This window comes from Salvelinus alpinus, chromosome 3 (assembly GCF_045679555.1).
Source record: "Salvelinus alpinus chromosome 3, SLU_Salpinus.1, whole genome shotgun sequence".
NCBI lineage: Eukaryota > Metazoa > Chordata > Actinopteri > Salmoniformes > Salmonidae > Salvelinus > Salvelinus alpinus.
The window spans coordinates 47,010,522-47,025,441 of record NC_092088.1 but is presented as its reverse complement, the minus strand read 5'-3'; the positions used below and the strand labels follow the sequence as shown (position 1 = coordinate 47,025,441).

The 14,920-nt window shown below is 45.2% G+C and overlaps 1 protein-coding gene across 1 annotated transcript; it reads right to left on the bottom strand.

Moving 5' to 3' along the window:
* Positions 1-228: 228 nt before the first annotated feature.
* Positions 229-6,958, bottom strand: LOC139569738 (small ribosomal subunit protein mS37-like). Its single transcript, XM_071391120.1, has 3 exons — positions 6,822-6,958; positions 823-937; positions 229-321 (listed from the first exon to the last, which is right to left on the bottom strand). Exons 1-3 carry the CDS (start codon positions 6,956-6,958, stop codon positions 229-231), a joined length of 345 nt encoding a protein of 114 aa, XP_071247221.1.
* Positions 6,959-14,920: the final 7,962 nt, after the last annotated feature.

The window sequence follows — 14,920 nt, the reverse complement described above, 5'->3', positions numbered from 1 at the left end:
ACTACATATGTGTTATTTCATAGTTTTGATGTCTTCACTATTGTTCTACAATGTAGAAAATAGTAAAAATAAAGAAAAACCCTTGAATGAGTAGGTCTTTTAAAAGTTTTGACCGGTAGTGTATGACATATATATATAAATAGTCTTTGGCCAACAACCTGAGTCAATGAACACATCTTAGTAGTAGGGCTGGTGGTAGTACTAGATTTATTTGTGTAATTTGGGGTGTCACTTCAGCAGGGTAGTGGCTTGTTTTGGTTGAAGGCATCCCCCTTGGCCAATGATGTGTTGCTCTGATATGGCTTTCACTGCAATCTGTGAGGAAATACATTTTGACAAAAACTGTTAAAGAAAATGCATTGCCTCATTCAATACTAATTAAATTGAAAGCATAACGGCTTTGAGCTATTTAGTCACATTTGTAAATAATGTTGTACTTCCTTGTTGACACTAAACTGAAAGCGTAATTTAGCCAAAGACTTGTCATCCATCCATGCAGTGCTATAGTAGCATGCGGTAGCTGGGCACCTCAGCTGAGGAAGGGAAATTGTGGAAGAATGGAAAACAAAAGCAAAACAGGAGGGAAGACCTTCAAGGCCTGGGGTAGATTTTTTGTTATGACTCCTCCCAAGCCAGGAAACGCCAAAGAAAACCATATTAACCATGCTGCCTGATTACCTTGTCTCCTAATAAAATGTTTAATATAACAATGCTGACCTAGATTAAAACAACAGGGGATCGGGAGAGTGGGGGGGGGTGTGTGTGTAATAAGCCTGGAGCAAGGATTTCCGGTACACTGTGAGAAGCAGCACCGTATCTGGGCTTCTCAACACACTTGTAGAAGGACTGCATTTCATTGGAACACAGGGCATCGGCAAAGTTGTTCTGCTTCCAGCATGCCATCATCATAGACATCTCAGTGATACACATGGCCTCTGTGGGGAAACAGTGTAATCACTTTCCAGTGTTGTTGTCATTGTCACCAAAAAGATGAATGTGTTGAATAAAACACTGAATTTTAAGGTACTACTAACTCAGCATGCTGATCTACATTGATTTCAAAAGAGAGTGTATAATTTATGCACACTGCAGTAAAAAGAGGTGTAACAGGCAACATGGCTGACCAATCATATCATAGAGTGCTGAGGGCGTTTTAGTAGACAGAACATGGTGCAACGTTTAATTCAACTGAAACGGTAGCCTACTGTACTGAACGACCAGTTGAAGAACATTGTGATTATGGTGGCCCAGAGGGCCCAATAAAGGGAAAGTAACTGAATGACTACCGACCCGTAGCACTCACATCAGTCATCATGAAGTGCTGCGAGAGGCTAGTCAAAGACTTCAGTACATCACCTCCTCCCTCCCAGACACACTCAATCCTCTACAGGGATGAGGTTGGCACTCTGACGGTGTGGTTCCAGGTAAACAACCTCTCCCTCAACCTGTCCCTCGTCTGTATGAGTATCTATATACAGTGCCTTCGGAAAGTATTCCGACCCCTTGACTTTTCCACATTTAGTTATTATTTTTATTTAACCTTTATTTAACTAGGCAAGTCAGTTAAGAATAAATTCTTATTTACAATGATGGCCTACACCGGCCAAACCCGGAAGACGCTGGGCCAATTGTGCGCCGCCCTATGGGACTCCCAATCACGGCCGGTTGTGATACAGCCTGGATTTGAAACAGGGTGTCTGTAGTGACGCCTCTAGCACTGAGACGCAGTTCCTTAGACCGCTGCACAACTCGGGAGCCTTGAGCAGGGGGTGGGAGTAGTGGTGGCTATTCAGCATGATATTAATGTCCATTGGGGTGGGGGGAGGGTAGATGTCTGTTGGAGCAGTCCAAAGGGAAGCAGTGTAGGGGGAGGCGAGAACGTTAAGGGAGATTATTTTATTTTATTTTTTAGGGGGTAGATCATCTTTAATATTGCAGATAGATTGTAGCTTCCATCAATGTAATTCTCTGCATCATTTCCAATCCCCCATATAATTGTGTGTAAAAAAAATATATATATACAGTTGAAGTCGGAAGTTTACATACACTTAGGTTGGAGTCATTAAAACAAATTTTTCAACCACTCCACAAATTTCTTGTTAACAAACTATAGTTTTAGCAAGTCGGTTAGGACATCTACTTTGTGCATGACACAAGTAATTTTTCCAACAATTGTTTACAAACAGATTATTTCACTTATAATTCACTGTATCACAATTCCAGGGAGTCAGAAGTTTACATACACTAAGTTGACGGTGCTTTTAAACAGCTTGGAAAATTCCAGAAAATTATGTCAAGGCTTTAGAAGCTTTTGATAGGCTAATTGACATCATTTGAGTCAATTGCAGGTGTACCTGTGGATGTATTTCAAGGCCTACCTTCAAACACAGTGCTTCTTTTCATGACATCATGGGACAATCAAAAGAAATCAGCCAAGACCTCAAGTCTGGTTCATCCTTGGGAGCAATTTACAAATGCCTGAAGGTACCACGTTCATCTGTACAAACAATAGTACGCAAGTATAAACACCATGTGACCACGCAGTCATCATACCGCTCAGGAAGGAGACGCATTCTGTCTCCTAGAGATGAACGTACTTTGGTGCAAAAAGTGCAAATCAATCCCAGAATCACAGCAAATGACCTTGTGAAGATGCTGGAGGAAACAGGTACAAAAGTATCTATATCCACAGTAAAACGAGTCCTATATCGACATAACCTGAAAGGCCGCTCAGCAAGGAAGAAGCCACTGCTCCAAAACCGCCATAAAAAAAGCCAGACTACGATTTGCAACTGCACATGGGGACAAAGATCGTACTTTTTGGAGAAATGCCATCTGGTCTGATGAAACAAAAATAGAACTGTTTGGACATAATGACCATCATTATGTTTGGAGTAAAAAGGGGGAAGCTTGCAAGCCGAAGAACACCATCCCAACCGTGAAGCACGGGGTGGCAGCATCATGTTGTGGGGGTGCTTTGCTGCAGGAAGGACTGGTGCACTTCACAAAATAGATGGCATCATAAGGTATGAAAATTATGTGGCTATATTGAAGCAACATCTGAAGACATCAGTCATGAAGTTAAAGCTTGGTCATAAAATAAGACCATGGTGCTTGCCTACGGAGCTGTGAGGGGAACGGCACCTCCGTACCTTCAGGCTCTGATCAGGCCCTACACCCAAACAAGGGCACTGCGTTCATCCACCTCTGGCCTGCTCGCCTCCCTACCTCTGAGGAAGTACAGTTCCCGCTCAGCCCAGTCAAAACTGTTCGCTGCTCTGGCACCCCAATGGTGGAACAAACTCCCTCACGACGCCAGGTCAGCGGAGTCAATCACCACCTTCCGGAGACACCTGAAACCCCACCTCTTTAAGGAATACCTAGGATAGGATAAAGTAATCCTTCTAACCCCCCCCCCCTTAAAAGAGTTAGATGCACTATTGTAAAGTGGTTGTTCCACTGGATATCATAAGGTGAATGCACCAATTTGTAAGTCGCTCTGGATAAGAGCGTCTGCTAAATGACTTAAATGTAATGTAAATGTAAAATGGGTCTCCCAAATGGACAATGACCCCAAAGTTGTGGTAAAATGGCTTAAGGACAACAAAGTCAAGGTATTGTAGTGGCCATCACAAAGCCCTGACCTCAATCCTATAGAAAATTTGTGGGCAGAACTGAAAAAGCGTGTGCGAGCAAGGAGGCCTACAAACCTGACTCAGTTACACCAGCTCTGTCAGGAGGAATGGGAAAAAATTCACCCAACTTATTGTGGGAAGCTACCCAAAACGTTTGACCCAAGTTAAACAATTTAAAGGCAATGCTACCAAATACTAATTGAGTGTATGTAAACTTCTGACCCACTGGGAATGTGATGAAAGAAATAAAAGCTGAAATAAATCATTCTCTCTACTATTATTCTGACATTTCACATTCTTAAATTGAAGTGGTGATCCTAACTGACCTTAAACAGGGAATGTTTACAAGGATTTAATGTCAGGAATTGTGAAAAACTGAGGTAAAATGTATTTTTCTCAGGTGTATGTAAACTTCCGACTTCAACTGTATGTGGCAGGGTCTACAGCCTGCAGCATACCACCCTGCATACCACTGCTGGCTTGCTTCTGAAGCTAAGCAGGGTTGGTCCTGGTCAGTCCCTGGATGGGAGACCAGGTGCTGCTGGAAGTGGTGTTGGAGGGCCAGTAGGAGGCACTCTTTCCTCTGGTCTAAACAAAGATCCCAATGCCCCAGGGCAGTGATTGGGGACACTGCTCTGTGTAGGGTGCCGTCTTTCGGATGGGACGTTAAAACGGGTGTCCTGACTCTCTGAGGTCATTAAAGATCCCATGGCACTTATCGTAAGAGTAGGGGTGTTAACCCCGGTGTCCTGGCTAAATTCCCAATCTGACCATCACGGTCACCTAATAATCCCCAGTTTACAATTGGCTCTTTCATCCCCCTCCTCTCCCCTGTAACTATTCCCCAGGTCGTTGCTGCAAATGAGAACATGTTCTCAGTCAACTTACCTGGTAAAATAACGGTAAAATAAATAAAATAAACAGACAATCATGGATTAGAAAAAGAAATCAGCCCTGTCGCGGACATCGATGTCTTGGTTTCAGAATGTCTTCTTTGAGCGCTTTGAGGACAATACAGTTCCACCGACGTGGCCGCTACCAACGACTCTAGGCTCTCCTTCTCCTTGAATGAGGTGAGTAAAACTGTCACGGCTGTTAAAAGGAGAGGACCAAGGTGCAGCGTCGTGAGCGTACATTTTCTTTATTAAATGAAAAGACGCCGAACGAAAACAATAAACACTACAAAAACAAACTGTGAAGCTCAAAGGCTATGTGCCCTAAACAAAGTCAACTTCCCACAAAGAACGGTGGGAGAAAAAGCTACCTAAGTATGGTTCCCAATCAGAGACAACGATAGACAGCTGTCCCTGATTGAGAACCACACCCAGCCAAAACAAAGAAATACAAAACATAGAAAAATGAACATAGACTGCCCACCCAAATCACACAACCCTCGCAAGGCTGCTGGCCCAGACACCATCCCTGGCCGCGTCCTCAGAGCATGCGCAGACCAGCTGGCTGGTGTGTTTACGGACATATTCAATCAATCCCTATCCCAGTCTGCTGTCCCCACATGCTTCAAGATGGCCACCATTGTTCCTTTTCCCAAGAAAGCTAAGGTAACTGAACTAAATGACTATCGCCCCGTAGCACTCACTTCTGTCATCATGAAGTGCTTTGAGAGACTAGTCAAGGATCATATCACCTCCACCGTACCTGTCACCCTAGACCCACTCCAATTTGCTTACCGCCTCAATAGGTCCACAGACGATGCAATCGCCATCACACTGCACACTATCCCATCTGAACAAGAGGAATACCAATGTAAGAATGCTGTTCATTGACTGCAGCTCAGCATTCAACATCATAGTACCCTCCAAACTCATCATTAAGCTTGAGACCCTGGGTCAAGACCCCGCCCTCTACAACTGGGTCCTAGACTTCCTGACGGACCGCCCCCCAGGTGGTGAAGGTAGGAAACAACATCTCCACTTCACTGATCCTCAACACTGGGGCCCCACAAGGGTGCGTTCTCAGCCCCCTCCTGTACTCCCTGTTCACCCACGACTGCGTGGCCATGCACGCCTCCAACTCAATCATCAAGTTTGCAGACAACACAACAGTGGTGGGCTTGATTATCAACAATGACGAGACAGCCTACAGGGAGGAGGTGAGGGCCCTCGGAGTGTGGTCTCAGGAAAACAACCTCTCACTCAATGTCAGCATAACAAAATAGATGATCGTGGACTTCAGGAAACAGCAAAGGGAGGACCCCCCTATCCACATCGACGGGACAGCAGTGGAGAAGGTGGAAAGTTCCTCGGGCGTACATATCACCAACAAACTGAAATGGTCCACACACAGAGACAGTGTGGTGAAGAAGGCGCAACAGCGCCTCTTCAACCTCAGGAGGCTGACAATATTAGGGTTGTCACCGAAAACCCTCACTAACTTTTACAGGTGCACAATTGAGAGCATCCTCTTAGCCTGTATCACCGCCTGGTACGGCAACTGCACCGCCCACAACCGCAGGGCTCTCCAGAGGGTGGTGCGGTCTGCACAACGCATCACCGGGGGCAACCTACCTGGCCTCCAGGACATCTACAACCCCCGATGTGACAGGCAGGCAAAATAAGATCATCATGGACAATAACCACCCCAGCCACTGCCTGTTCACCCCGCTTCCATCTAGAAGGCGAGGTCAGTACAGGTGCATCAAAGCTGGGACAGAGAGATTTAAAAACAGCTTCTATCTCAAGGCCATCAGATTGTTAAACAGCCACCACTAGCACAGGGAGGCGGCTACCTACCTGCAAACTTGATATCGTTGGCCACTTTAATAAATGGAACACTAGTCACATCTCGCATTAGTCATCTCATATGTATATACTGTATACTGTATCCTCACTATCTATTATTTACTATCTATTGCAGCTTAGGCTCTCTGTCACTGCTCATCCATATGTTTTATACTTATATATTCTCATCCCATTCCTTTACTAGATTGTGTGTATTAGGTTTGTTGTGGAATTTGTTAGATATTAGGTTTTGTTGTGGAATTGTTAGATATTACCTGTTAGATACTGCTGCACTGTCAGATCTAGAAGCATAAGCATTTCGCTACACTCGCAATAACATCTGCTAACCATGTGTATGTGACCAATAAAATTGTATTTTATTTGATTAAGTTATCTATACTTTTACTCAAGTATGACAATTGGGTACTTTTTCCACCACTGCCTAGCCCCTTTCTTAATTTTCCTGTTGGCAACCTCATCTTTCAGAGACAGCGGCTTGTTGGGTTTCAGAACTAGCTTTTTCTGCTTTCTGCTCAACATCCGAATGACCTCCTCCTGAAGTGCAGTCCCACCTTGCATCGCCATTGCGGCGTGCACAATACAATTATAACATGTAGCTAAATAGCGAAAATAAGAAAGTAATATATTGCTTTCGCAAATAAATTATGGCAAACATAACAGGCTATACGTGTATTCGTGATATTTTCTCTAACAACTTTTCCACTAGAGACAAACGTGGAGCGCAATCTTTGATCGTATTTTGCTGTTACTGTGGTAATGACTAAGTTACGACCATGCGTTACAAAATATTAACGTACACCATTTGTAGTTTTCTGTCGAATAATGAGCTGCACCCAAATAATTAGGAATTAGAATACTTTAATATGATATCTTCGGCTGCACCTCTGAAATGTATTTAAAGCGGCAATCTGCGATTGGTACTTCCATTTTTTTTAAACTTTAAATTAATGATATTTGATTCTTTTGATTCTTGAAGAATTGATTCTTGAAGAATTTAACTTAGTTTAACTTAGTTCAACTGTCATACCCCATCAGAACCCCAAATATAAGCTTGTTTTACGCCATTTGTAAACGATGTAATTATAGCCCCACAACATGGTTAAAACTATCGTTTTGATATCATGGATGGTCAGTCATGCATCCATAGCTCTGTCTATGAATTTGAGAGTGGTTACATTTCTCCATCCCCATCCTTCAGCTCTTTACCAAAACAGTGACCATTTTGTTATTGTTTGAACTGAAGTTTCCCCCTTTAATAACGCCATTATTTTTGTCAATTCATATTGTATCAAAGGCGTTACATAACTTGCGTGTCCCATTTATAGATGACCAATTTTAAGAGCCTTTCTTGAGTTTATGCGTTCTTGCCCATGGGCTGCAATAATTCACTGGCATTGGCACATTCTAAATGAGACACATTCTGTCTCAAGGATACCTGGAGTTTCCAGTGGAAAGGTAAGCATGCAAAGAGAAATATGTTGACTCTCCAATACGGCAGTGTGACATTTTTGTTATAATATAGGGCAAGTCAAAACATTGGCCCACCTCTTGGGGCACGTTGTGTGGGGGCTGCAAACTCAGCAGATGTTAGTGTTGATAGTTCTGTCAGGTGAGTTCACCGCCCAACTCCCAATACACAAAAGGGGATCTTCAAGAGATGACGCACAAATCTAAGGGACGTTAATGGCAGTATAATAGTATAACATTTTTATAAATAGGTGAATCACTTGAAATAAATCGATAGTTATGAAATAAACAGATGGTTTTGGGTAGTGGACTTGCTAAATCGATAAAAGAGTAATACACTATTTACATTGCCTATAGGAAATTGTCTAATCCATTCTTTCGTGTTTTTACTGGGTGCCATTTCCACTGAAATGTGGCAGTGACTAGGCCATGCACCATGGAGACGGCCATAAACAACTGCACAACATTTCATCCAGCATCCTTCTAAGACCATTAAAGTCGGACCACATGACTGCTGCACTTAACTGCAAACCCAGATAGAGTTACAGTGTAGTAGGTGGGCAAAGTCATGTTCTCCTACTTTTTTTATCATGTGGCGTGGATAAAACCAGCATGATGAACGTTTTCCTGTGTGTGTGTGTGTGCGTGTGTGTGTGTGTTGCAGTGATTCAGTTTGCTATCGTGTTTCCTGACATCGAAGCTGCTCAGAGGTATGCTGGATCCTCAGGGAACAACACAAGGCTAGTTAGGGCTCTTAGTAGAATAATATTTATCACTTAATATGTTTACTGATTATGTTTGCTTTCCTTCCTAGTCAGGTTTAATGTTGTAATGGTGTAATATTTCAGCAGATGGGCTCCAGGATATTCACACTGGCACATTCCATTGATTCACCGCCTCCTGGACCCAACGTTTCTGGTATTCACTCTGTCTCTGCACGCTTATACCTGGAGGAAACTTGCATAAGAGCACTTGATAAAATATTTGATGTGCAGCCAGCATCAGTTGCTCCTCAGGAGCCTAATCTAACCGCAGTCAATTAGGTATAGCTTGGACATCCAAAGGTTTAGGGCTCAATTATACATATAGTTGGAAAGAGACAATCACCTTATAGTATCTACAGATCAGGGAATGTAGTCCATATTCAACAAAGCTATATCCTGGTAATTTGACAGGGGAAATGCAAATTAGATATTTTTATTTATTTTTTTTATTTTTTTTTCACCTTTATTTAACCAGGTAGGCTAGTTGAGAACAAGTTCTCATTTGCAACTGCGACCTGGCCAAGATAAAGCATAGCAGTGTGAACAGACAACACAGAGTTACACATGGAGTAAACAATAAACAAGTCAATAACATGGTAGAAAAAAAGAGAATCTATATACAATGTGTGCAAAAGGCATGAGGTAGGCAATAAATCGAATAATTACAATTTAGCAGATTAACACTGGAGTGATAAATCATCAGATGATCATGTGCAAGAAGAGATACTGGTGTGCAAAAGAGCAGAAAAGTAAATAAATAAAAGCAGTATGGGGGGTGAGGTAGGTAAATTGGGTGGGTAGTTTACAGATGGACTATGTACAGCTGCAGCGATCGGTTAGCTGCTCGGATAGCAGATTTTTAAAGTTGTTGAGGGAGATAAAAGTCTCCAACTTCAGAGATTTTTGCAATTCGTTCCAGTCGCAGGCAGCAGAGAACTGGAAGGAAAGGCGTCCAAATGAGGTTTTAGCTTTAGGGATGATCAGTGAGATACACCTGCTGGAGCGCGTGCTGCGGGTGGGTGTAGCCATCGTGACCAGTGAACTGAGATAAGGCGGCACTTTACCTAGCATAGCCTTGTAGATGACCTGGAGCCAGTGGGTCTGACGACGAACATGTAGCGAGGGCCAGCCGACTAGGGCATACAGGTCGCAGTGGTGGGTCGTATAAGGTGCTTTAGTAACAAAACGAATGGCACTGTGATAAACTGCATCCAGTTTGCTGAGTAGAGTGTTGGAAGCTATTTTGTAGATGACATCGCCGAAGTCGAGGATCGGTAGGATAGTCAGTTTTACTAGGGTAAGTTTGGCGGCGTGAGTGAAGGAGGCTTTGTTGCGGAATAGAAAGCCGATTCTTGATTTGATTTTGGATTGGAGATGTTTGATATGAGTCTGGAAGGAGAGTTTGCAGTCTAGCCAGACACCTAGGTACTTATAGATGTCCACATATTCTAGGTCGGAACCGTCCAGGGTGGTGATGCTAGTCGGGCGTGCGGGTGCAGGCAGCGAACGGTTGAAAAGCATGCATTTGGTTTTACTAGCGTTTAAGAGCAGTTGGAGGCCACGGAAGGAGTGTTGTATGGCATTGAAGCTCGTTTGGAGGTTAGATAGCACAGTGTCCAAGGAAGGGCCGGAAGTATATAGAATGGTGTCGTCTGCGTAGAGGTGGATCAGGGAATCGCCCGCAGCAAGAGCAACATCATTGATGTATACAGAGAAAAGAGTCGGCCCGAGAATTGAACCCTGTGGTACCCCCATAGAGACTGCCAGAGGACCGGACAACATGCCCTCCGATTTGACACACTGAACTCTGTCTGCAAAGTAGTTGGTGAACCAGGCAAGGCAGTCATTAGAAAAACCGAGGCTACTGAGTCTGCCGATAAGAATATGGTGATTGACAGAGTCGAAAGCCTTGGCCAGGTCGATGAAGACGGCTGCACAGTAATGTCTTTTATCGATGGCGGTTATGATGTCGTTTAGTACCTTGAGCGTGGCTGAGGTGCACCCGTGACCGGCTCGGAAACCGGATTGCACAGCGGAGAAGGTACGGTGGGATTCGAGATGGTCAGTGATCTGTTTGTTGACTTGGCTTTCGAAGACCTTAGATAGGCAGGGCAGGATGGATATAGGTCTGTAACAGTTTGGGTCCAGGGTGTCTCCCCCTTTGAAGAGGGGGATGACCGCGGCAGCTTTCCAATCCTTGGGGATCTCAGATGATACGAAGGAGAGGTTGAACAGGCTGGTAATAGGGGGTGCGACAATGGCGGCGGACAGTTTCAGAAATAGGGGGTCCAGATTGTCAAGCCCAGCTGATTTGTATGGGTCCAGGTTTTCCAGCTCTTTCAGAACATCTGCTATCTGGATTTGGGTAAAGGAGAAGCTGGGGAGGCTTGGGCGAGTAGCAGCGGGGGGGGCGGGGCTGTTGGCCAAGGTTGGAGTCGCCAGGAGGAAGGCATGGCCAGCCATTGAGAAATGCTTGTTGAAGTCTTCGATTATCACGGATTTATCGGTGGTGACCGTGTTACCTAGCCTCAGTGCAGTGGGCAGCTGGGAGGAGGTGCTCTTGTTCTCCATGGACTTTACAGTATCCCAGAACTTTTTGGAGTTAGAGCTACAGGATGCGAATTTCTGCTTGAAAAAGCTGGCCTTTGCTTTCCTGACTGACTGCGTGTATTGGTTCCTGACTTCCCTGAACAGTTGCATATCGCGGGGGCTCTTCGATGCTATTGCAGTTCGCCACAGGATGTTTTTGTGCTGGTCGAGGGCAGTCAGGTCTGGAGTGAACCAAGGGCTATATCTGTTCTTGGTTCTGCATTTTTTGAACGGAGCATGCTTGTCTAATATGGTGAGGAAGTAACATTTAAAGAATGACCAGGCATCCTCAACTGACGGGATGAGGTCAATATCCTTCCAGGGTACCCGGGCCAGGTCGATTAGAAAGGCCTGCTCGCAGAAGTGTTTTAGGGAGCGTTTGACAGTGATGAGGGGTGGTCGTTTGACCGCGGACCCGTGGCGGATACAGGCAATGAGGCAGTGATCGCTGAGATCTTGATTGAAGACAGCAGAGGTGTATTTGGAGGGCAGGTTGGTCAGGATAATGTCTATTAGGGTGCCCATGTTTACGGATTTAGGGTTGTACCTGGTGGGTTCCTTGATGATTTGTGTGAGATTGAGGGCATCAAGCTTGGATTGTAGGACTGCCGGGGTGTTAAGCATATCCCAGTTTAGGTCACCTAACAGAACAAACTCTGAAGCTAGATGGGGAGCGATCAATTCACAGATGGTGTCCAGGGCACAGCTGGGAGCTGAGGGGGGTCGGTAGCAGGCGGCAACAGTGAGAGACTTATTTCTGGAGAGATTAATTTTTAAAATTAGAAGTTCGAACTGTTTGGGCATAGACCTGGAAAGTATGACAGAACTTTGCAGGCTATCTCTGCAGTAGATTGCAACTCCTCCCCCTTTGGCAGTTCTATCTTGACGGAAAGTGTTATAGTTGGGTATGGAAATCTCAGAATTTTTGGTGGCCTTCCTAAGCCAGGATTCGGACACGGCAAGGACATCAGGATTGGCAGAGTGTGCTAAAGCGGTGAGTAAGGCAAACTTAGGGAGGAGGCTTCTGATGTTGACATGCATGAGGCCAAGGCTTTTTCGATCGCAGAAGTCAGCAAATGAGGGTGACTGGGGACATGCAGGGCCTGGGTTTACCTCCACATCACCCGAGGAACAGAGGAGTAGTAGGATGAGGGTGCGGCTAAAGGCTATCAAAACTGGTCGCCTAGAGCGTTGGGGACAAAGAATAAAAGGAGCAGATTTATGGGCGTGGTAGAATAGATTCTGGGCATAATGTGCAGACAGGGGTATGGAGGGGCGCGGGTACAGCGGAGGCAAGCCCAGGCACTGGGTGATGATAAGAGAGGTTGTATCTCTGGACATGCTGGTCTCAATGGGTGAGGTCACCGCATGTGTGGGGGGTGGGACAAAGGGGGTATCAGAGGTACGGAGAGTGGAACTACAGGGTCCATTGCAAACCAAAACAATGATAATGAAAACTAGCCTGAACAACAGTATGCAAGGCATATTGATATTTGAGAGAGACATACAATAAGGCATAAAGTGATTGCAGGTCTTGATTGGGAGAGCTAGCTAAAACAACAGGTAAGATAACAGCAGCAATAACAGGGTGCTAGTCTAACACAGCAACAACAGGTAAAAATGGCGACGACTAGGCAGAGAGGGTCGGATTAACTACACACAGATCCTGAGTTAAAGCACAGAGCCGACAGATAAAACACAAATAAACAGAATGGAGTACCGTGAATTAATGGACAGTCAAGCATGCATCAGCTATGTAGCCAAGTGATCATAGTGTCCAGGGGGCAGCCGTAGATGGAGCAGAGGAGGCCTCCACTAAGCTAGCACGCGGCGTTTAAAGTTAGTAGCCCGGGGGGTGGTCTGCTCAGACGGAGGGGGTCTTCTCAGACGTGGTTGTGTCGACAGAGAATCCAAGCCAGATGGCGATGGCGAAAGAGAGGTTGTGAATTGTAGAATTGTGTTTGCTAACTGGTGCTAGCTTCGTGGCAGTGGCAGTGGCGCTAGCTCTTCAGCTAGCCGGCAGATGGGCCTAGCTCGAGGCTAGCTCAAGGCTAACTGGTGCTTGCTTCGGGACAGAGATGTTAGCCAGTAGTAGCCACTCGGTTGCAGCTAGCTAGCTGTGATGATACGGTGTAATTGTCCAGAGCTTGCGTCAGGAATCCGGTGATGTGGTAGAGAAAAAGCAGTCCTATATGCTCTGGGTTGATATCGCGCTTGCAGCTAGCCGGCAGATGGGCCTAGCTCGAGGCTAGCTCAAGGCTAACTGGTGCTTGCTTCGGGACAGAGGTGTTAGCCAGTAGTAGCCACTCGGTTGCAGCTAGCTAGCTGTGATGATACGGTGTAATTGTCCAGAGCTTGCGTCAGGAATCCGGTGATGTGGTAGAGAAGAAGCAGTCCTATATGCTCTGGGTTGATATCGCGCTTGCAGCTAGCCGGCAGATGGGCCTAGCTCGAGGCTAGCTCAAGGCTAACTGGTGCTTGCTTCGGGACAGAGGTGTTAGCCAGTAGTAGCCACTCGGTTGCAGCTAGCTAGCTGTGATGATACGGTGTAATTGTCCAAAGCTTGCGTCAGGAATCCGGTGATGTGGTAGAGAAAAAGCAGTCCTATATGCTCTGGGTTGATATCGCGCTTGCAGACTGGCAGGTATTGGCCCGGTATTGAAGCTGGCTGTGTCCGAGTTGAGGGTGAAGACCGCAGCAGTGGCTAACTGACTACTAGCTAGTAGCTAGTTATCTGGCTAGCTTCTGCTTGGGGTTACGGTTCTAAAGTATAAAAAAATAGCAGGTCCGTACCACATTGGGTGAGGCGGAATGTAGGAATGTATATTCAGTTCCTAGATGGAAAGTGAAATTAAAATATATACGAAATGTATACGAAAAATACGAAGACTATTTACTATTTACTATTTACACGCGACAGGACAATACAGGACAATACAAACACACGTCCGACTGCTACGCCATCTTGGATCATCATATTGATGATGAATGTGCAGGCGGAAACTCTTGGGATGGACAATGCTATGGAGACATTAAGTGGCCCCTGCTGAACTTTAAACCCTGAACCTTCCAGACACTCGCTTGACTGAGCAGCACTACATGGCAAATACACACTTAATCACTCGCTCGCTAACTCATTCTCACTCTCTGTCTCTCTCTCTCTGTCTCTGTCTATATCACGCTCTCTCACACACACACACACACACACACACACACACACACACACGCACACACGCACGCACGCACGCACGCACGCACGCACGCACGCACACACACACACACACATGCACACACACACACATGCACACACTCACAAAGAAAGACACTCTCAGAAAGGTTTGTGAAGTTCCTCCTTTTGTGAGGATTTTAATCGTAAATCAATCTGACACTTTCTATTTGAGCATTCTTTACTGATTTGTTGGCTTAGCAATTTACCCTTCTTCCCCCGCCTCTCTTTACAAACACAAGTTATCACATTATTTTTTGCATATCTGCATGTCAAAATTCCAAAGGCACTCGCACGTACGTCGAAGCTATCTTTGTTGCAGGTGCATAGTAACAATTGAATAACATGGGAGAAAAAAGAAGAAACCAGCACACTGCTCTTGCTAATATCACTGCTCTTTATTAAGCTTTACGTATTGGCCTCAAGGCCTTAATCAGAGCCAAAAAGCCCTGACAAAGGCCCTGACAAAGGCCCTGCGGC

Bases quoted from the DNA above. Each gene is read 5' to 3' on its own strand.
- LOC139569738 (XM_071391120.1), bottom strand. From the start codon at position 6,958: ATGGCGATGCAAGGTGGGACTGCACTTCAGGAGGAGGTCATTCGGATG. The intron at 938-6,821 runs GGCTAGGCAGTG...CTGTTTCCCCAC, and splicing joins AACAGGAAAATTAAGAAAGG to AGAGGCCATGTGTATCACTG. The intron at 322-822 runs CCCAGATACGGT...AAATGTATTTCC, and splicing joins TCTACAAGTGTGTTGAGAAG to TCACAGATTGCAGTGAAAGC.